Source organism: Anabrus simplex, chromosome 1 (assembly GCF_040414725.1).
Source record: "Anabrus simplex isolate iqAnaSimp1 chromosome 1, ASM4041472v1, whole genome shotgun sequence".
NCBI lineage: Eukaryota > Metazoa > Arthropoda > Insecta > Orthoptera > Tettigoniidae > Anabrus > Anabrus simplex.
Window position 1 is genome coordinate 24,706,585 of NC_090265.1, and position 24,285 is coordinate 24,730,869.

Consider the following 24,285-nt stretch of genomic DNA (forward strand, 5'->3'; position numbering starts at 1 on the left):
TAGGAGATTACTGTGAATACCATGGACAGCTCATCGTACTAATGAATCAATCCTGCAACAGCTCGGTATCAGAACAAGACTGTTCACCCTTATCAACCAAAAACAACTTAGATATTTTGAACATATTGCCAGAAGACAGGAGGCAATGAAAATATTTATCATAGAGGGAAAAGTCGAAGGCCGAAGACCTAGAGGACATGCACCGTTACGATGGATGGACCAGATCAAGAACTTGACCGGAAAGAGCTTACAGCAAGCAAGTCACCATGCCCAAAGCAGAGACTCCTGGAGGAAGATCACCAAAAGGATTGTCGCGTAATGCCACTACACCCTTACGAAGGGTTGGACTAAAAGAAAGATCTTAATAAAAAATGGTATGCAGAATCGAGGAATACGTAGCTAGAATCTAGGCTATAAATAATTTTATTCTTGCTGAGTGAAATGGTAGTTTAGGGGAAGGCCTAAAATTTTATTTTTAAATATTTATGTTATTAGTGGTCCTATTTCAAAGTTATGTAGAATTAAATTTCTGACCATTTATGTCTTATACATTTTTTTTTGCTAGTTGTTTTACGTTGCTCCGACACAGATAGGTCTTATGGCGACGATGGGACAGGAAAGGGCTATACTGAAATTCAAGTTAAGAGCTTAGGAAAAGTATCCTTCCGCATGTGAGCACGTCCCCTGTTACCCCTTCCCGTCTCATCTTGGTTCTCCATCTCCGCCACAACCAGCTTATCATTAACGCCGTGCGTCCATCTGACAAGTACAGTACTTCATTCTGAAATAGTGAAGCATCAAACGAAATCACTGCCTTTCACATAGCTGTACTTTGATTGTGTACCATACCTATTTATTCCTTTATTGACCATGTAAAACCTACAGATTACTGACGAATTCCGAGGCAAGAGAAGCAAGAATTATTTTTGTTTCATAATGCGATTTGTGTGAGGCACATGGAGACTTACAACATAAGTAAACGATTCCGCTCTCGTGCAACGACTGTCAGTGACAGTTTCTCATAGTTAAAAAAGCTGAAAAACCCACCGGTGAGTGGGATTGCAAAATACAATGCTTCCAGGAATGTTGTAAATATTGTAGTCTCGTCATTCGGAAGGTAAAAACGAACTCATGATCCTCTCATGACAACATTTCTGTAGGCAGAGGGCGGTTGCGAATATAAAGTAAAGTACACATTATTATTATTATTATTATTATTATTATTATCATCGAATACGCCAAAGATCCTATTCCCATACCGTGTTAAGGCCCTTCCTGTTTTATTTACGGCGAGTGCTGAGCTGACACATCGTTCTTTCCCTGGAGACTTGGATTTTCCATTCCAAGCGAACGGCGTAAACACTGTACACAGAAATGCCGATCAGCTGCGCGGACTTTTTCACGTCTTCCACAGTCCACAGTGGATTCTAATCTCGTAGGCTACTGTAAACGTTTAAAACAATTTGGTTTAGATTTTCTACTTTATTTTCCTCTACTTTTGTTAGCTTTAAAGTATTTCACAGGGAACTCAAGCGTCACAGCATCACACACGTCTTGCTCACAGCTGGCAGCCATTATGAATACTGAACAGTGAACACGCTGTTGCAGCCAGTATTGCCAACAGTTTTCTTGGATCCATCTTCAACGTCCCACCTATTATGCGAACTTATCAACAGTGGAATGAACTCGAACAAACTTACTAAGTACACAGAGCAATAAGATATCAATATCATATTAAATTATTATTATTTTGCTACATACACCACTGAAAACAATAACTATTCACAGCCATCTACGTATGAAATATAAGAGTTGGTAACGAACCCGAATAACATACAACCTGTGATATATTTTCCATATTTATACAGGGCAAAAATTTTAATTCATCAAGTCAGTTCACCAGAATATCTAACCAAACTGAAGGAAGCTCCTGACTTCAGGAACAAGTAACAAACCTAGGGAATTATTTGGCGCTGCGGAAGCCTTTTCACCGACCAGAAGTCTGACTAACATCAAAGGGACCGCTAAGGTCTTAAGTTGACTCTCAGTATAGGAGTGGGAGGGAAGCGGCCGTGGCCTTAATTAAGGTACAGCCCCTGCATGTGCCTGGTGTGAAAATGGGAAACCACGGAAAACCATTTTCAGGGCTGCCGACGGTGGGGTTCGAACCTACTATCTACCGAATGCTGGATACCGGCCGCACTTAAGCGACTGCAGCTATCGAGCTCGGTTTATACATTTTTAATGGAAAATTCTAAATTCCCATGGAGGGAATTAGATATTTTTCACCAATAGAGTATGGGAATTTTCCATTCGGAATTGCTAGGCGGGCAATAATTCCATTGTGGAGATTTATCTCCCGTATGCAGTTATCAGACTGTGCCTCATATATAGGCTTCTGATAAGCTCACCTGCATACACCCAGCGTCTGACACATCCCACTTCGACGAGTCTAGTGTCAGACCTAAGACGAAATGCTGATTAATAGAGCAAACGCCTGAAAAGCCGTACATCTGATATGTTATACATTTTTACCGTACCGGCTATGATAACACAGATATTCATGAAATTGTATTTTTGTTGCTAAGTCCATATCAGCGCCGAGCCACAAGAAAATGGGTTAACAGAATGTAATGAAAATCATTATATAGAGTCGGGGAATAAGAAACTACAGTCTAAGCTATAAACAATTTTATTTATCCTGGATGAATTTGTAGTTTAAGAGAAGGCGCCTAAAATACCAGTGTCATTGGTCCTATCGAAAAGTACTTCATAAAAAAAAGTTATAGAGAATACAATTTCTGATCATTTTTCTTTCATTCAGTTTTACCGTACAGACTATGATAAGAGTGGTATTTCAGAGTTGAAAGAAAACGAAATGTGAAGGCCTATAATATCGAAAATGCATAACAATAATCAACAATTTACATTCAAAATTGTTAGGTATGGGGATCCACCTATTCAATACAACAAATAGTGATATTTATAAAGTCATCACATATTCAATTTGGGACCAGTTTCGGCAATAGGGCATGCTATCATCAGCCTAGGAAGTAAGACAAAGACATAGGACATAGAGTACATTACATTTCTTAAAATTATTAACAATACTTTTTTTAAATGTACGTGCTTGAACTAAATTACATTGCATATGTACAATTGTTTTTATCATTAACATTAAATATAGAAAGGTGTACACCAAAATATTTGTACAGTTAAAATTACAAAAGTGAAATGAACTTTTTTCACATTGTAAGAACAATATGGGTCGAAGCTACTATATAGTCATATTGGTAGCCTACATATGAAATTGAGTTTCTTACTTCAGTAATAACATTAGCAGTCATGATAGATAGACTGATGGACTAGTTACTTAGAGTTCCTCGTAGATGTTCAATAATTATTCAACTTGGATATGGAGAGGATAGGTTACCTAGGAGAATAATGGACTCTGCTATGGAAGGTAAGAGAAGTAGAGGGAGACCAAGACGACGATGGTTAGACTCGGTTTCTAACGATTTAAAGGTAAGAGGTATAGAACTAAATGAGGCCACAACACTAGTTGCAAATCGAGGATTGTGGCGACGTTTAGTAAATTCTCAGAGGCTTGCAGACTGAACGCTGAAAGGCATAAGTCTGTAATGATAATGTATGTATGTATGTATGTATGTATGTATGTATGTTGGATATAGCAATGTGTGAAGTCTTATACAGCTAAAATATAGTAAGTCTGTGTCACAGGTTATGTCCATAAGGGTTCAGTAAACAAAAAGGATAAGTCCATTGTATAGCGTGATCAACAATAATATTACATTGACCATTGTTTATTGTGATGTTCTTTGTCTCTTATGCTGCCTCTCAACTCCGATAGACTGTTGCGTACCGAGTATAATAGCCTGACTGAATTTTGGTGGGAAATAGCCGGGGAGTTAGAAAACTTTCTTGTTTAGCATGCCATTCTTCTGCTTCATACATTTTCTGATACAGCTGGTACATAACACACTGGTTCATCATAGTATTTCAGCTATTCGATCCCTACTCTGACACGCTGTTTTGAATGAGCAGTGTGCACACTTAAGGCAGAGACTCACTTGGTGGTGGTGGTGGTGGTGGTAGTAGTAGTAGTATGGCCTGGTCTAGGATAACAATTTAGGCCTATTCCATATTATAGCACCACAATATTCACTAAACTCAAAATTCAACCCTGAAAAGAGCCGTTTTTTAAGAAAAGCTTCTTTATCTTCACTTTTATTAAATTCTACATTCATTTTATTCCAAATTAGCAGTGAAGAGGGGGTTCTCCTCTGGCTTGGAGGAAAAATATGCCTTTAAGTAAGATAGATTTTTGTGCCACCAGTGTAGTGAATTGATATTTTCCAACTCATCGGGCACTCCTAGGAAACAGATTAGTCATTGGGCATAGTTTTCGCCCTGGGAGTCTCCACTATTCGACCCTCTCCCCGCTGAAGAAAGCTGAAGAGTGTTCACGGATCACGGCTGTCTGCGGCTTGCTCATTCTAGCTCTGGAACGTTAGATCGGCAGCGTAGTCCTGTTCGTTAAAAGTGAGAAAATGTGCGGTGTTTCATTTGAACGAGTATTTCATATGAAAGCATTGCTTCTAATCGCGCGATTCCTACTGACGTCATTGTAATGTATGTTCATTTCAGTTGGGAAAACCACTAAGACAGTCTTTCTGAGGATGTAAAAAGGCATTATAATGAAAACACCCCAACCTGATTGTGAATGATGGTATGCAGTTGGGTCTAACATTACAATGATAATTCCCTAACTCGGTCTTCATATGAGAAAAGATGTTTGGTGACTTCCCCGTCGCGTTTCTAGGGTAACGTTAAGAGCTATACAATTTAATACAATCTTGCTCACAACGTGTACACTAATCTAGAATTCTGTATACAATATAGAATTCCGTCGCGAAGCACAGGTAGATCAGCTGGTGATAAAGGCATACGTTACGCCTACGTGTTACCTTTAAACAATTTGCTTATATATAAAGTGCCCATCAATGTCCTGTAATTGTTTTTCCTAAAATAATTGAAAAAACGGAAGTGGAGGGTGAATTAGGCCAGCTATGGGAATGGTAGAGGCTGGAATTTCTTTTTTTGTTCCTTATAAAACAGGCTGTTTGGCGAATTTACTTGTCACTCAGTTTTCGTGAGTCAGGGAAATTTTTCGTAGTACGGTAGGTCAGGGAAACTTGAGAGAACATTTCTGTGGACACTGTGAATCTCGTAATTATTTGTTTACTGTGGTTTAAAGTGCAAATGAACTGTATTCAGTATTTGCCTAAGAATTAGCAACTGTTTGTGACTCCATCTGCCATTACTTTCTGAACTACATGGTGTTTGCTGGCTATGCAGGTTTGCCCATACATGTTGTATTATCTCTATAAAGCTTTGTTCTTGTTATCTCTCTTGTGGTTTGTTTATCCAGCTTCCTTCTTGTCCTACATTTGTGACATAAGTTGGGAAGACGCTATTAATATGGATGCTTGTCCCTGTCCTGACACCCAGGAACTACCAAGAGATGATTCTATCCTCCTGTCCAACTTTCTGTATTCAGTACATGGTAGTTGAGGACCTACAGTTACATGCATATTAATTGCTGTACTTTTATCTTTACTTTTATCAGTAGTGATGAACTGAATGCTTTGGTATTTGCAGATGATTTGGGAAAAGGGAGAAAAGGAAATACAAAGGAGCATTCGTTCATTTGTGCTCAAAGTTTGGCAGGAGGTGGAAACCGTCGGCAGGGATATGTTGCATGTAACCAAGTGCAAAAGGTATTCACTGGGTTCTGATTGTAGTTGTAGTAAAAATAATTAATAATCTTATGGTCTTATCACCTTCGCTACCATGTTATTATTTTATTAATACAACTTCCCCCATGCGGAGGCTGCTACAAGGACAGAGTATGTTGACTACATAGTATTTTGTCTTCTAAGTTACTGTTGAGTTTGCTAATGTGCCAGGTAGAAATAACCACCACAAGGCTCAGGAATAAATTTGCAATGAACTTGGGATATGGCATGATGTATGGTTCTTCAAATGTCATATGGATGATTGCGGAGTATAGTCACTGAATCTCATATTGCGGCGATAGCGATGTCGTGAAGTCGTGTCAGGTTGAGACTGACAGAACCCCATAGCTGTACAAGAAATTTAGAGATTGTGCCTCGAGCTCCGATCATGAGTCCATGGACGGAAATATTGTCTAGGTGATATTTATCTTTATAGTAGTTTACAGTTGGCTGGTAAATTGACTTCTTTTTGGCGTCCACCTCTTCGGCCTGGCCAACATGCGACTCAAAGCGTATTGTTGGATCTAAGATTAGTCCTTGCTTGCTAGCTGGTTGAAAGACTATCATGTCAATACGCCTGTTACTCCCATTGGTAGCTACGCCAGAGACCTCTTCGTGCACCGTGAAACCGTGATCCCTCAACGAGGTCGCAGTCATGTGTCGTATTGTATAATGGTAGGAATTTCTCAATACCTCTCCGTGAGGACAGGCTCCCAAGACATGGGCAAGGGTTTCGTGTCCTCTGTGGCAAAGCTGTCAGAGGGTGTTTTCCTAGGACCTTCCCAGCATGGAGCGAACGGCGCACACATTCGCTGTAATGTTGATGGCCTCTCCATTCTGCACAGGATAAGCCTCGGTGATCTCTTATCCATTTGTTCCCTGGCGTGTATTCCTTTGTGCGGCAACTTCATCCATGCCTGAACTTCTCTTTCTCATATTATCTGTCGGATCTTCCTTACATGGGGAAGATGGCTACTTTTGGACATAACTTGATCATCCCTTTCTATGTCTAGATCTTGTGAACAAACTGTATGTTCTTGCTCCAAGTTCCTAGTTGCATTAATGTAGCCGTTATTTGCAAGCGATAATTTACTACAGATGTTAATATGCTGTAGTTTGGATTCCCAAGTGGCGCAAAACAAACCGAGGTCTTTATATTTCCTTTCGGTAGATTTGGCGCCATGTAGGCTGCCTCCGCGTTATTTATCATGTTCTGTTTTACTTTACCAGGTGGCCATACAGAGAGTTGTTGGTACGTTATTATATTTCTTAGTTCTGCTTGGTGTATCAGATCGAGCTGCTTGTTGAGAATTATGTCTGAGCTTCATACATCCAGTGAAGCAAGCACGTAGTGGCTGTTGGCTGCGTAGCTTGAGGCAGGCAGTAGCTGACCAGTGGGACGCGATGGACTGTCCTGTCAGAAATGATCTCTGGCGCTCGAGTCTTACGTCAATGCTAACTGTTACTTCCCGTGATGTACCCAATCTAGCCATAAATACTGTTACAACTTAAAAAGTGAAAAATGCAAATATTATGAGAAGTATTTTAATTTTCTGTTAGTATGTTGTTCTTAGAGGCATTCTTTACACAAATCACCAATCACTTTTCGAAATAGTCACCTTTGGCACTGTTACAGGCTCTGAGTCTTTGTGGCCACTCGTCTATGGCGGAATGGAGGACATCCAGAGGGAAATCTGCCACTGCCGACAATAAGGAACGCTTTTAACTTCCAGTGGTGGGGTGTCTCTTCTTGCAGATGATGCCCACAAGCACTGACCATAGTCAGTAGTCCAAGGGGTTCAGGTCCGGACTGCTACTGGACCAATCTTCAGTTAAAATGAAGTCGGTGACACGACACTGAAGCCACCCTTTAGTTGACCTAGCCTTGTGGGCTGGAGCAGAATCTTGCTGGAAAGTCCAGGGTTGGTTTTGAAACAATGTGTTCTTCACAGTAGGCTACAAAACGGTGCTTTCGTACACTCTGGTGCTGGTTTTAACACCCTTTTCGCAGAAATGCAGCTGGGTGGTGCCAGAATAACTCGCTCCCCACCACACCATCACAGAGGAGGTATGATGGGCTTTCTGAACTTTCGGAACCTTCTTACTGGCTTCTTGAGACGATGATGCATAAACCCTGGTGTTTTGCACATTGAAAGATTCTTCAGTATTGATACCTTTTCGTCGGTGTTTTGATGACCATTTTGTGCATAACGCTGCAGGAGACATCGACATTTAAGCACTCTAAGCTTCTTTAGGCGCGCGTCCAGGTAAATGTCCTGTTCGTCGACGATAAGTCCGTAGTCCAAGGTCCTCTGACAGAAGCTTTGGCAGACCTTTTTGAAATGTTCATTTCACGGGCCATGATAGGCTGCTTCTGCACCGCATTTCTCTGAATACGAGCCGCCACTGCCTTTTTTGCTGCTGGGGTCCTGACACTGTGTGGGCGACCCTCCCTCGGATGATCCTTTACAGTCCCGGTTGCAGTAAATCGCTCAGTAATCTGGTACACAAACATACGACTGATTTTCAGCTTTTGCAGCGTCTTAAAAATGTCTCTTGGCGATTTTCATAATCATACAATTCTATGTTGAAACCTGGAGCTAGATGCTTCATCTTTCACAGACATGTTAACAATGGTTCAAGGTTAACGTGTGCACACTGGTAGTTCTTTACGTGCCAAACCGGTTGTACAGTGTGTGTCAAACGTTTGTAACAATATTTATGGCTAGACTAGGTATTGATGTCTTGCACCCTCCATGGTGCGAAACTTGGGTGGAAATATATGGAGATCCTGGGCTGCCCACAAGACAGAATTTCCCTCTTGATCGTGCTGGTAGTGTCCAACACGTTTGGTGCCAGTACTGCTGCAGGAGTTGCTGAGAAGAGATGAGTATGTCATCCAACCGCCTTAGGGGCTCCACTCTTTATTTTTTGTAGGGGTCTACTCTTTTAGCCTTTACTTCTTGCACCAAGGATTGGCAGCGATGATGGAAAGGAAGGTGCGGGCTTTAAGACCGGAGCTGAATACCAGTTACGTAAAAGAGGAGCGGTAGTATAGCCAGCAAAAACCGAGCCGTATGTTATGCTAAACATTTATTACAGCAGAAAAATTCAAACAAGAATAAGATTCGTATTCATGGGGGACCTGCCCTTTCACAATTCAAACTCTACTATTCTCAAATTCTTCACAATTTCATGGGCCTCAAGCCACATATCAATTCGACTTTAATGAGGGCAACTCTAATTTATCAAGAAACCGAGGCTCGGCCTCGTGAACAATATCCATTAAATACAGCATATTAAAACCAGGCTCACACATTAACATTTTCAGAAGGAAACCCTCTTTCTAATTGACGAGGCCCATAGCCTCTACTAACAGCACAACAAATATATTACATTCGTAAGATTAAATGACTCCCTCCCTAAGCCAGAAGATACTTCACAAACATCCTTCCTACCTCCACACTCACGGCTTGGTGACCAGGCGGCTTGCTCGCTCCGGGCGATCTGAACAACCTTCCCTAAGCAGCAGACAGCACCGCGCCCTCCCTCTCCACTGGAGAAGAGGGGCGAGGCGGGGAGGTAACGAGAGAAGTGTGGAGGCCGGAAGAAGGCCTGCCAACGTAAGGTGGAAAACGCCACCAGGGCGGAAATAATTTCCCTTTTCCCTGGGGCCATAAGGGGGATGGGACGACATAAATATGTATTTTATTAAAGAACAAAGGGTAAATATGCTGGATTCAAAATATACAATACATACACAGATCGATCTGGTTAAATAAAAGATGCAAGCAAATACGGCGAGGGAGAATAACTCTTGGTACACTTCTCCCAGAGTTGACCCAAAAGTTAGAGCAGAAAAAGTTGAGGACAGTTCTTCCACTACGTCTGCTATTGGGATGAGGTTCCTCGCCTGCCTTCAGAACCGTTGACCGCCTTCTCTTGTAACCCTGGAAAGGGGTCCTAACAAGGTGCTGTCTGCTGGGCCAAGGTTTTTAAAGAGGTGTTACAGCTCTACTCACTCTTTGTCTTGATTTTTAATCCAACTATGTAGTACATTACACATGCTACCTAAGTTACTTACTTCTTCTCTTTCAGAACCGTCTGGTGGTTGTTCGTGATGCAAATGGCTCTCTCCGGAAGGCTTCTTGGGATGAACGGTTTCGAATGAATCAGATATACTTTCCCCGACCAGGGCGTCAGTTAAGACCTCCGCACATGTTTGAAGATGATTACCTTAAGGTGAGATATGTGGTGGCGATGATATGGGTGTATCCGTATTTACTTTTTCATAATTTGATTTAGTGTTAGTAACCCTATTTATAATCATATTGTTAACCTTGGTAACCATGCTGTGTGCAGTGAGGGACTACTAAACAAACATGGCTGATCAGAGTCTTTTGATTTTTGCTAGTTGTGTTAACATTGCATTGACTCAGAGAGGTTTTTGGTGACAGTAGGATATAAAAAGGGAAAGAAGTGTCAGCATTCCAGGGCATTTTGACTGTATGGTGCGTCACAGTTTCTGCAAAATGTCTCCATAGCACTGGGCATTGATTGTGGTTCCACACATGGAGAAGTTGACAAGCTGAGGATCCGTGCAGTCATCCTGACTTAACCAGAATTTGTGTCGCGGCAGAGAATTGTGATATTTCCATTGTTAGCATTGCTGTTTGCTCTTGGGCTCAAAAAGGTGGCACCATCTTTCATCCCCTGTGACGATCCTCGTGGTACTGCTGCAGATGACTCAGATGTGATGCTTGCGATACTCTGTCTTTCCAGGGACGATATCATATATGATGGTCACAGCCATATTGGCTGTACACTGGAGATATTAACTGTGGCAATAATAATTTCTTTATTTCTATATATTTTTGTAATAAATATCTTGTAACCGTTCAATCAATCAATCAATACTGATCTGCATTTAGGGCAGTCGCCCAGGTGGCAGATTCCCTATCTGTTGCTTTCCTAGCTTTTTCCTAAATGATTTCAAAGAAATTGGAAATTTATTGAACGTCTCCCTTGGTAAGTTATTCCAATCCCTAACTCCCCTTCCTATAAATGAATATTTGCCCCAGTTTGTCCTCTTGAATTCCAACTTTATCTTCATATTGTGATCTTTCCTACTGTTATAAACGCCATTCAAACTTATTCGTCTACTAATGTCATTCCACGCCATCTCTCCGCTGACAGCTCGGAACATACCACTTAGTCGAGCAGCTCTTCTTCTTTCTCTCAATTCTTCCCAACCCAAACATTGCAACATTTTTGTAACGCTACTCGTTTGTCGGAAATCACCCAGAATAAATCGAGCTGCTTTTCTTTGGATTTTTTCTCGTTCTTGAATCAGGTAATCCTGGTGAGGGTCCCATACACTGGAACCATACTCTAGTTGGTGTCTTACCAGAGACTTATATGCACTCTCCTTTACATACTTACTACAACCCCTAAACACCTTCATAACCATGTGCAGAGATCTGTACCCTTTATTTACAATCCCATTTATGTGATTACCCCAATGAAGATCTTTCCGTATATTAACACCCAGATACTTACAATGATCCCCAAAAGGAACTTTCACCCCATCAACACAGTAATTAAAACTGAGAGGACTTTTCCTATTTGTGAAACTCACAACCTGACTTTTAACCCCGTTTATCAACATACCATTGCCTGCTGTCCATCTCACAACATTTTCGAGGTCACGTTGCAGTTGCTCACAATCTTGTAACTTATTTATCACTCTATAGAGAATAACATCATCCGCAAAAAGCCTTACCTCTGATTCCACTCCTTTAATCATATCATTTATATATATAAGAAAACATAAAGGTCCGATAATACTGCCTTGAGGAATTCCCCTCTTAATTTTTACAGGGTCAGATAAAGCTTCACCTACTCTAATTTTCTGAGATCTATTTTCTAGAAATATAGCAACCCATTCAGTCACTCTTTTGTCTAGTCCAATTGCACTCATTTTTGCCAGTAGTCTCCCATGATCCACCCTATCAAATGCTTTAGACATGTCAATCGCGATACAGTCCATTTGACCTCCAGAATCCAAGATATCTGCTATATCTTGCTGGAATCCTACAAGTTCAGCTTCAGTGGAATAACCTTTCCTAAAACCGAATTGCCTACTATCGAACCAGTTATTAATTTCACAAACATGTCTAGTATAATCAGAAAGAATGCCTTCCCAAAGCTTACATACAATGCATGTCAAACTTACTGGCCTGTAATTTTCAGCTTTATGTCTATCACCCTTTCCTTTATACACAGGGGCTACTATAGCAACTCTCCATTCATCTGGTATAGCTCCTCCGACCAAACAATAATCAAATAAGTACTTCAGATATGGTACTATATCCCAACCCATTGTCTTTAGTATATCCCCAGAAATCTGATCAATTCCAGCCGCTTTTCTAGTTTTCAACTTTTGTATCTTATTGTAAATGTCATTGTTATCATATGTAAATTTTATTATTTCTTTGGCCTTAGTCTCCTCCTCTATCTCGACATTATCCTTGTAACCAACAATCTTTACATACTGCTGACTGAATACTTCTGCCTTTTGAAGATCCTCACATACACACACCCTTGTTCATTAATTATTCCTGGAATGTCCTTCTTGGGACCTGTTTCTGCCTTAAAATACCTATACATACCCTTCCATTTTTCACTAAAATTCGTATGACTGCCAATTATGCTTGCCATCATGTTATCCCTAGCTGCCTTCTTTGCTAGATTCAATTTTCTAGTAAGTTCCTTCAATTTCTCCTTACTTCCACAGCCATTTCTAACTTTCTTTCCAGTCTGCACTTCCTTCTTAGTCTCTTTATTTCTCTATTATAATAAGGTGGGTCTTTACCATTCCTTACCACCCTTAAAGGTACAAACCTGTTTTCGCATTCCTCAACAATTTCTTTAAACCCATCCCAGAGTCTGTTTACATTTTTATTTACCGTTTTCCACCGATCATAGTTACATTTTAGAAACTGCCTCATGCCTGCTTTATCAGCCATATGGTACTGCCTAACAGTCCTACTTTTAAGACCTTCCTTTCTATCACATTTATTTTTAACTACCACAAAAACAGCCTCATGATCACTAATACCATCTATTACTTCAGTTTCCCTATAGCGCTCATCTGGTTTTATCAGCACGACATCCAGGATATTTTTCCCTCTGGTTGGTTCCATCACTTTCTGAATCAGCTGTCCTTCCCATATTAACTTATTTGCCATTTGTTGGTCATGCTTCCTGTCGTTCGCATTTCCTTCCCAATTGACATCTGGCAAATTCAGATCTCCCGCTTCAATCACATTTCTTTCCATGTCGTTTCCCACATAGCTGACTATCCTATCAAATAATTCCGAATCCGCGTCAGTGCTACCCTTTCCCGATCTGTACACTCCAAATATATCGAGTTGCCTATTATCTTTAGAAATGAGCCTTACACCTAGAATTTCATGTGTCTCATCTTTAACTTTTTCGTAGCTTACAAATTCTTCTTTCACCAGAATGAAAACTCCCCCTCCCACCTTTCCTATCCTATCTCTACGATACACACTCCAGTGCCGTGAGAAAATTTCTGCATCCATTATATCATTTCTCAGCCATGATTCAACTCCTATTACAATATCTGGTAAATATATATCTATTAAATTACTTAATTCTATTCCTTTCCTTACAATACTTCTACAGTTCAACACTAACAATTTTATGTCATCCCTACTTGATTTCCAGTTCCCTGTTCCCTTATCACCGCTCCCTAGGCCATCCCGTTTCCCTGAATGTACCTTCCTATTACCCTTCCAAACAAATTTCCTAACTTATACGTACCACTGCGGTTTAAATGAAGGCCATCTGAGCGCAGATCCCTATCTCCTACCTACCCATTAGGATCTAGAAATTTCACTCCCAGTTTCGCACATACCCACTCCATAGTCTCATTTAAATCCCCAATCACCCTCCAGTCAGTATCCCTTCTACACAGTATTCGACTAATAACAATCTCCGCTTTCTTAAACTTCACCCGTGCTGCATTTACCAGATTCCACACATCTCCAACTATGTTGGTACTTATATCAGCTTGCCTTACGTTGTTGGTACAAACGTGAAACACTACCACCTTCTCCTTCCCCTCCTCCCTCTCTTCTACTTTCCTCAACATCTGCCTCAACCTAATTCCTGGATAACACTCTACCCTGGTACCCTTTCCTCCACACACTTTCCCCACGTGTCTAACGATGGAATTCCCCATGACCAGAGCCTCAACCGCTACTACAGCGGTTACACTAATTACTACGGCGGTTACAATAAACAAAAACTAAACCCAGTACCCAAAACACAACACACTCAGAGAAACATCAGCAGAAACTACGCGGATGTGCGCTAACAACAATTTTCGTAAATATCAGTAGGACCAACTAGTGTACAATAAACCAGGAAGGTGGGAAGGGGGCTAGGTCCTATCGAGGGCATGGACGTGGCTTAGATTGCAGATTCCAAAATAATCAACCGTGATCCTTAAATTTGAAAAATCTTATTTACAAATGGATTTTACAAATACATTCCGAACAAAATCCGCCAACTTGCAACTTACGAACTATATTTTCTGTGATACACATAACTTAGAGGTTCTTTGGTAATATCTTCCTACAAGTTCAACCTTTCAAACCACCTATACATCTAGTTACAAATCCAGTAGTACAATGCAATTTACAGTGAAGTAAAGGTACTCTCCAAAACTCTAGAGTACGTCAAGTGACACTGAACTACCAGAGGCAAACCGCAAGGTAAATATATTAAACTACAATCTACTTTTTTAGTAAAACAAGGAAATGGGAATGCCTCGAAAACAAACAGGTAAGCCCAGCTGAAAAGCTAAGGCGTCATAAGTAATTAATTTGGCAAATCTAGGTGAGGTTAGGGCAGACTCCTGTATGAAAAAGCAAAACAAACATTACGGAAATTTTAGCAGGAATGGAATTCAATAGTGCTTATCCGAAGGTGGGCCATCCCGGTAGTGAGGCGACGTCAAAACTTCGGACAACCAGTTTGGCTGCTCACAGATAGACCAAGACCGACAGAATTCCTCACGAAAGTTGCCTCGCGCTCTTATAAAGGTAAACCCTGGCCTTGGAGTAGCCAATCAGAATGCACGAGTCCCCCCATCGCCACCGAGGTTCACCAATCACAATTCCTACTACAGTCGCGAACTATAAAATACATTCTGGAATACGCACGATCGCGAATTTTCCATTTCCAGAATAGTCAGAAAATACATTCTAGAATACCTAACCAACAAAAGGCATCACACCTGTTCAAAAATTTATGTAACAAAAGTTTCTGGACACTTCCAGTAAATATAGAACTGAATACTACTATTTACAAATACCCTATGTTACTAAAATATTACACTGTACAGGTTAGGTCGTTACAAATAAAACATATCACCACACTACAAATCATACAGTAAGTACTAAGTAAGGTTTACAAATAAAGTTTTCAATAAACACTTTCCACTTCCAATACCTTTTACAGCTGTGACATATCTAAAACCAGACTTCTTAAATAGTGAAAATGTTTTAATACCCCTTAACTCAGTTGGCAATTTGTTATATGCTGCTGCAGCAGAATATGCTTTACTTTTTATTCCATTTCTTGAAGAAGATACATGGCCATTGTATATCTGATATACTGACCTAGTTTGGTAGTTATGAATGTCTTTCATGTACCTAATTTCTGTGTTTAAGGAGATCATACCATTTTTAGATTTGTGCACGAGTAGAGCTTCAGAATATGAATTTGGAATTTTTACAGGAGATGATAAAAACAATTAGAGAGTCGAATACTTACAGTTAGGCAGTTTTGGTTTTTATTCTACTCCAGAAATGAAATTTTCATTTTATTGTCAAATAGGTTATGTATTTATTCAATCGTAGCAAAAAGGACTTAGTTTAAAGTTATGAATGTTGCTTACGATTGTTTCTGGTCCTTGTCGAGTGCATTGTTTAACAAAGTGGTGCTCATATGATAGCTTTTGTAGCTCTTGCAATATTTCGGAGGGTAGATCGCTTTGCTTGGAGGTTTAGATACTCATTGTGCAACCTTGTGGGTATAAGTGCAAAGTCTAGATCTTGGTACTTCCTTTCCGATGCTGGAATAGGAAATAGTAAATCTTCTCTCTCACTTGGTTTGGTTGTGTTGTTGATGTGGCATTTTGTCCTCTTCAGCTAATCTCCTTGTTGGATATCACCCATTAGTCGTCAGAAGTACACCCAGTTTACGCAGAACTCGCTCAAAAATTTATTTACAAGATAACTACTGTCATGTCATGGCGTGTGGCCTCCAGAGAGGTCTGGTGCAGGTGTTTCAAGTTGACAACCTCGATTAAAACCCTTGTTATTTCTAATCTTCTTCCAGTTGAAACCTTACTTTTTTTACAATACTTCCCAAACTGATAAAACTTCCTTCGAAATCAGTCCTCTCTCAGGTTGTAATTTAGATATTGATGGAGTTGTTTTCTGAAGAATGCAAAATTCATTAATTATGCGTTGAAATCTTAAACATCCATTACACTCTTTTACCTTTTCCGTGTTTTTCTTGGTGTACCAAATGAAGTTTCTTTAGTCTAGTGTTGTCCTGCTCTAATTTTTTTTCCTACTTGATTAACGTCACACTAACACATCGAGGGTTTGTGGCAACAGAGGGATGGGAAAGGACTAAGATCGGGAAGGTATTGGTCGTGGTATTAAGGTACAGCCCCAGCATTTGCCTGGTGTGAAAATGGGAGACCACAGAAAAACGTCTTCATGGTTGCAGGCGGTGGGATTTGAACCCACTATCTCCCGAATGGAAGGTCACAGCTGCACGATTATAACTAGACCCCTGCGCGGATATACAAAACAATATCCGCATCTGCATCCGTGAATGGATATCCGCATTTGCAAAATTGTTATTTGCGGATAACTTAAATATTTAACTACAGTATATTACACCCAAGGTACTGAAGCTGATAGATCTGTTAACATGATAAAATAGGTGTGACACCTGGCACCAGAACTCGTACAGTCGCAGGTTTATGAGGGATTTCTCTTACAACAACTACCGACGTATTGAACTTTGTTCCTTCCTTCCATTAATTGCGGGCAGGAGCCAGTTAGGCTTAAGTCAGATTTACGACTTTATGGTCTTAAGGCTCTTTATACTGTATATCACTATTCTCCCATGCCAATTTCAAGGGTCACCTAACCACAAGCAAAAACTAGAGTATACCTGAGTGAAAATCAATAAACATGATTATTTAGAAATGATCAGCAAAATTATCCACACTGCCATACAGTTTGTATCCGCCAAGACACTAACTTCATGGATATCCGCATGAGTGCAGGGCTCTAACTATAACCACATGGCCAACTTGCTCACTTAAAATTCTCTTGACCGTCCTCTATAGCACTTTTGTTGCATCTGCTTGTTGCACTTTCAACAACTCCCTTCTCATACTGTTCTTGTGTTTTATTCTTTCTCTCTTCAGCTTCCTTATTCATAAAACTATGAACACTGAATAATCTCTTGCATTTGTCTCCTTATTGTTGCTAACCTTCAGTTTAGAATTTTCGGCGGCATAATTCACTTTGTGCACCAACGGTAGGAATATGTACCGACAGTAAACAGATTTGTTTAGCTATCGTCCGTACTTGCTCAGTCAAGTCTGTCACAAGAAGCAGCCCCTTCTCTTCTCTTTCCACCCCTCTTCTGCATTCCACTAGTATACTAGCTGTCGATCAACATGCGATAGGTCCTCCAGCAGGCTTTGCCTTATGTTTCAAGTGTCAAATTGATTTGAGGCAGTTATAAAACTTGTACTACAGCAATGACTGACAACAGTCACAAATAATGAAACTGACATATCTCACATTCCCTCCAGAATTAAAACTTATTGCTTACGGCTGTACGCAAATTACAAGATTGTAACTCCGGTGTTGAAGATGTAATGACTGGTGCTTATGATAACGTGATGTTCTGTATATTACTGATGGTGGTTATGGCAATTTCTTTTTTACATTGTTCTTATCCTCTAAACTCATTTGACGGTTACAATACTTTGCCAGCATGTACAGTGTAGTCTGACTGACATATAAACATCGTAACCTCAATTTTGACAAAAATGTTGCTTACAATACTTTACCTTTCCAGGGACAATATTATGAATATTAAATCTTTTTGACCATTAATTGTAAAGCCAAAACTGAAGAAGTGCAGTCCTTCCCTCGAGCTGATAGGTTATTGGGACAGTATTCAGAATAAATAAATAAATAAATAAATAAATAAATGAATATCTTCACAGTAACTTGTTACAACATCTTTAAAAGAAAAATTGTCGGAAAGAGAAGAAGACAACCAGGAGGGTCGTATTTTGAATCGTGGTTACCAGAATGACCTCCAGTTCTTATAAGTCGTGTAACTTATTGCTGAGTTTCGTGACCCCATTTAACTTCACACGATATTCTCAACTAAGCGTCGCCATCTTTGACGGTGTTCAGCTTCTCTTAAAGCCATCTGAACAGTCAGGCCAGTTGTGTGATTTACTTGATCAATCCACCTGCTTGATGTCCTTCCTTATAGTCTTCTGCCAACAACATTGCCCTCCATGATACACTTCTCCTGATTTTCACCATCTCTTCTCACTATATGCCCAAAGAACTGGACAGTTCTCATTATGAAGCGAGAAGAGAGAGGCTTGGAGATACAGTTCTTGTATAATAGACGCATTGGTTCTTTCTTTCTGTCCAAGGTATACAGAGCATCCTTCTCCAACACCACATCTGTAAGGCATCGATGTGGCTCTTATCACTTGCCTTGAGGGTCCAGGTGTTGGAATCATAGGAGAAGACTGAGAACACAAGTGATTCAAGCAATATGATCTTTGTGCTGTTCGTTATGGCTCTGCTCTGCCATATATCAGTGAGTTTGTTCTTGGCAGCTCAGCCTGAGGTGATACGTCTCCTAATCTCTTTGTCGGAACTTCCTGTATCGAAGATATTTGACCCAAGGTATATAAAGTCATTCACCACGTCCAGTTCCCGTACTCGACCTGTCAGCTGGATCTGTGCTGTTCTATCAATTATCATTAGTTTAGACTTGCTCAGGTTGATCTCTAGTCCATATTCTAAACTTGCATTCTTTACTCTTGCTAAAAATAACTGCTGAAGGCAGAACAATGTGGTTGGAGCGATAAGACTTAGCCTTCAGGGCTTGAAAATTAATCTCTTCACCCTCCCTTGTTTGTGTTGTTAAGAACTACCCTAGTTTCTACAGCTTTTTGTTGCTCAATCAGAAGCCTCCATCCAATGTGTGCTGTCCACTGTCCAGTAAATTGTGTATTATTATGTTTCTTTTCTCAGAGGCTTCTTGAGAAAGAAGAGTATGAATTCATTCTGGACAGAGCGTGTGTTCAGTTTGAACCAGACGACCCAAAATACCATGCTGTGACATCGGCTGTTTACATGCACATCGAAAATGGGCGTAAATTTGAAGTTCTCGCATCCACTCGCCATTTTGGAGCCTTCGTATTTCATCTGGCTTGGAGTAAATGTATCGACAATCTCCTGCTGCACTACATTGGTGAGGCAAGGTATGTGATTCAGTTTAATGAATAGTGGTTTAGAATAACATAGTCTGTTTGTCTTAACTATTCGGGGCCAATGACCTAGATGTTAGGGCCCTTTTAAACAACAAACATCATCTAACTAATCTACTGTAAGACTTTCATAAACTAAGCTTATTTTTCAGACTCAGGTATTTCTATCCACCAGGATCATCAGAGAGCATTGTTTTGACAGAAGGTATACACCAAGGATCAGCGCTGTCTCCTCTCCTTCTCGTCGTAGTTATGGACACCATAGCCCAAGACCAACATCAGGAAGTGCCTTGGACTTTGCTGTACGCTGATGATGTGATGCTTGCTGCCAGTTTACAAGACGATCTCTTACGATCAAGTAGAAAGATGCCTATTTGGCCGTGTAAGACAGAGCTCCCTGAAATTGTTATAAGAATCCCACCTACATAACAATGGTTGCCTGAATGAAGAAGTGCGTACAAGAACCACCGCAGTGTGGATGTCAGGAGGAACATCACAGGCGTCCTTTATGACAGAATGTATCAGACAGTGGTAAGACGGGTTACACTTTATAGCACGGAGTGTTGGGCCTCAAAAAAGAGCCAAACTTTCTCTCCATGCTGTGGAAACGATGAAAATCTTGCAATCATGTCTGTAACACAACCATCTGGCACCAATGATGTGGGAGTGCAGATTTTATTGATATGAGCATATTGTAAGGGCAGCTCCTGACACTGTCAGGAACACTTAATGTTGATGGATGAAGACCACGTGAACAACCAAAGCTGTGGAGGCTGGACATTGTCAGTAGTGACCTGAAGCTTTTAAATATATGCCCAGAAGGTGGAGCAGATAGAAGAAAGTGGTGTTCATTGGTCATTACAGCGGACCACGTACCAACGAGATAACGTAAATGTTGCCTTCATTTCTGTTTTTGATGATAAATGAATTAGCTTGTTAGAGCACTTTCAACAACTACCTTCTGGGACTTTTGCCCATTACCAACATTCCAGTATTGTGTATGTGTCTGTTTGTTCAGAATGTTCGTCTTTTGAGTTATAGTGGGTGTGTAAATTTGATATTGCTCTAGGTTACTGGTTCTCAACCATTTATTGTTCACGGTACTCTATTCTTTGTTGGGAGCTCCTGCGGCATGTTAATGTATGAGTTGGCAGCTGCGCAGGAGACTCTGATATTGAGCATACACAGCTTGCTTTCAGCAGTCAGTTGTTTGTAGGCTTGCTGTCGTAATTCTGTGTCATTTGTGTTCTGGTGTGTTTTGACGTACTTAATTTGACATGTGCCAGCTTGTAGCATCGACGTGATATTCTCTTTTGGGCAGACAATAACAAAAACCTCTGCACTTAGTGTTTTACGACATTTTGAAGGACTTCATGAATATATTGTTAGACTTTTTTTTCCTCCAGTGGTTTAACATTTCACACTCGCATCAAAGTTTTTCAATTAATTAATTAATTAATTGAAGGAACTTTTGCCAAATGTAAGCAGCTGATGATGAATGCAATGTATTCGAAACATGTTCTGAAATTTTAATTTAATGTCTATTGAAATAGCCTAAGTCTAAATAAAAGTGAAAGTATCGATCAGGTGGATTCTTGTTCCTTCAGTTAATTGTATCATATAGTCGATATGGATATGAAGTGGATAGTATGTAACATCAAAGTTTTTCGGCGATGCAAGGATGGGGAAAGTGCTAGGATTGGGAAGGAAGTGGCTGTGGCCTTAATTAAGGTACAGCCCCAGCATTTGCCTCGTGTGAAAATAGGAAGCCACAGAAAACCATCTTCAGGGCTGCCAACAGTGGGGTTCCAACCCACCTTCTCCTGAATGCAAGTTCACACCTGCATGATCTTAACTGCACGGCGGGAGTGGTTCTGTGTCAGAATGATGTATCAGGATAATTCCTAATCGCTAATGGGTTTAAACAAGATTGTCTCATTGCTCCTGCACTTTTTGCCCTGTACCATACAGCTCACCCAGATAACTGAATTACCTTATGCAGTTGACAATGCTTCTCCAGCTCATTCACCTACAGAGCTGCAACTATCGGTTGACTCCTTCAAGAATGCATGTGAATGGTTTGGTCTGACCATAAACAGTCATGTAGCTAAAGTGCTTGCACAACCTCCCTCAAGAATTATTTTCCAAGTTCTTAGTATTGTCTCTCAAATACATCTGTGGAACAAGTACAACACACAATGAATTGGTGAAACATCAGAGCCAGTGGAGGAAGAAAATATGCTGAAGTTGTTATTCTGCAGTCCATAATGGCCCAAATTGAAATGAGAAAGAAGTAACATCACAAAGACTCAGAAGTATTGTGGCACAGTTGTTGAGAACTATTGCTGTGTAGTTTTAACAGGGCTCGCAATGTCTCTTGTAAATGTTTCTGAATTCTCTGTTCATAAACACTTGGCAGTTTACAGTTGTGTTCTGAAACTTTTCTTGCACCCTAATTTTCTGTTTTTAAAGAAATATCTAGACACAAGAGACAAAGAGACCGTTTGGTCTATTTTAGCTCCCTGCAGTGTGGACTTCCCCAACTATCGCTCTGAGTTGGCTCTTCTAATCCTAGGGTATTCCCTCGTGTATCCAGGCCACTGGGGCGTCCTTCCTTAAGGTGGTTTCAGCTATTTGCCACTGTGTTGCTCTTGGGCGTCCTTGGTCTCTCCTTGGATTTTCAATGGCAAGAACTTTTTGTACAGGAAGATTTTCATCATGCCGCTTGCTGTGCCCGTATCAGCAGTTTTCTTTCCTCCAGTTTCTCACCAATAGTGACTACACCAAACTATCTCACATGTGCTCATTACGCACTCAATCGGCAGAGCATTGGCCTTTAAGCCCAACTAGGCAGGTTCGGTCCTGGCTCAGTCTGGTGGTATTTGAAGGCGCTCCAATATGTCGGGCTTGTGTTGGTAGATTTTGTGGCATGTAGGAGATCTCCTGCAGGACCAAATTCTGGCACCTCGGGATTTCCAAAAATCTTAAAAGTAGTGGGACATAAAATCGATAACAAAGTAATGCCTGCAGATCACTGCAGCATTCACGTCTCAGTGATGTGCGTTTTCTGATCCTGCTTCTTCTGCCTTTCCTGGCATTCAAAGCCATACAAGAAGGCAAGTCATGATGAGTATCCATAAAGGGGCCATCTTGACAATTCATCAGTCTTGATAGCTCCCTCTGATCAAATACTGGACTCTGGGTCCCAAGGTCGTGGGTTCAAACCCAGTGAAGGTAGTAGGATTTTTGAGAGCAGGTGGAAGTCCATTTGACACTCCGTATTGTACAATGTCACCATCTCTGGTAACACGTTTGGCATATACCAGACAAAATTAAAACTCGGCTATAATTGCCCAACAAAGATTCAGTTTACTCTGCCATCTGGTAGAGGAAAATGGAATATCAAAATTGACACAGAGAGCATAGATAGCCCAAAATGCTTGCACATGATAGCTGAGGCCATACGATTACGGTAGAAGTCCACTATAACGAGAACCCCATTATAAGAACAATTTTTTTCCTGTCTCTTGAAAATTCTTATATTAGGCCTAACTGTGTATTATCCTTTGGTACTACAGTTCATGAATTTCATCTCGTCTCAATATCCATGTTGAAAAAATATACAATTATTATCAAGTGAAAAGGTCCACCTATTCAACACTTTCTATATCACACATTTGATTATGCATTATTCTTATAGAGTACATGTTTCATTTCCTATAGGAGACATCTTCAGTTCCTTGAAAAACTTAACTTAATATGACAAAGGTAACAATCACAGTTACAATGAAGACCTTATCACTGATGCATCCGTTGTTTCAAGCAATTAAATGTGTGCTTTTTTTTTTCCATTATCGATATTTATGCGCTTCAGCAATTATATTAAAATGCCATCGATCACCTTCGGTACCTGAGTTCATGTTCGCTGAGGCAATTATTTCCCCAGTAAAGGTATTAATTGGTGTTGTCTACAGGCCTTCCAGAGTAGCGCATATGACTGACTTTGAAGACATTCTACATCGTCTCTTACCAAATTATGAATACGTATTAATATTCGGGGACTTCAGTACTCACATATTACAGCACACAGGTGAAACGAAGTAACTGCTAAACATATTCGAGTCGTGTAACATTACATTATTACCACTACAACTGACTAACCACACTATCGGAACCATCTCATCATCTCATACCCTTCTTGATTAAATGGTTATGAATAATCATCATAAAATTTTGTCTCTTGGCCAGATTCCTGTTCCATGCATTTCTAAGCATGACTTGATATACTTGTCATATTCTCTTAAAATACCAAAATATAAAACAAAATATATCACTTACAGGGATATTACAGTAAACATACAAATATGCATGACTTTATACTGGATACTTCTAATTCTCCCTGGGAGGACCTAATTAACATAGATTATATTGATATGAAACTACAAAAGTTCAGTTCTCTCCTACTTGGTCTCCTCGATAAGCATGCTCCAAAACGTAGAGTTAAAGTTTCTAGACCTCCCTCCCCAAGGCTAACTGATGACGTTAAAAGCCTGATGTCCCATCGAGATTCATTACATTGGCTATATAGACAAACCAGCTCTCCTGATGTTCTTGAACAGTATCCGTCTCTGCACAACAAGATTAAAGTAGTGATCCGAAATAAGAAATTATTTTACTACCAACAGCTAGCCAATAATAATTTGAAGGCACGAAGCACATGGTCAGAGCTTCGCTCCATGGGAATAGGGAAACTTGAACCTAACCATTGTGACCCAGATATATCACTTCACGACTTAAATAAATATTTCTCTGACA

The 24,285-nt window shown here is 40.3% G+C and overlaps 1 protein-coding gene across 1 annotated transcript in view; it reads left to right on the forward strand.

Moving 5' to 3' along the window:
• Positions 1-24,285, forward strand: part of mRpS22 (mitochondrial ribosomal protein S22) — a 104,189-nt gene that overhangs the window by 43,073 nt on the left and 36,831 nt on the right. Inside the window, exons 4-5 of the mRNA XM_067155777.2 lie at positions 9,918-10,061; positions 19,235-19,464. Coding sequence (XP_067011878.2) covers positions 9,918-10,061; positions 19,235-19,464 — 374 coding nt within the window. The remainder of the gene's footprint in view (positions 1-9,917; positions 10,062-19,234; positions 19,465-24,285) is intronic.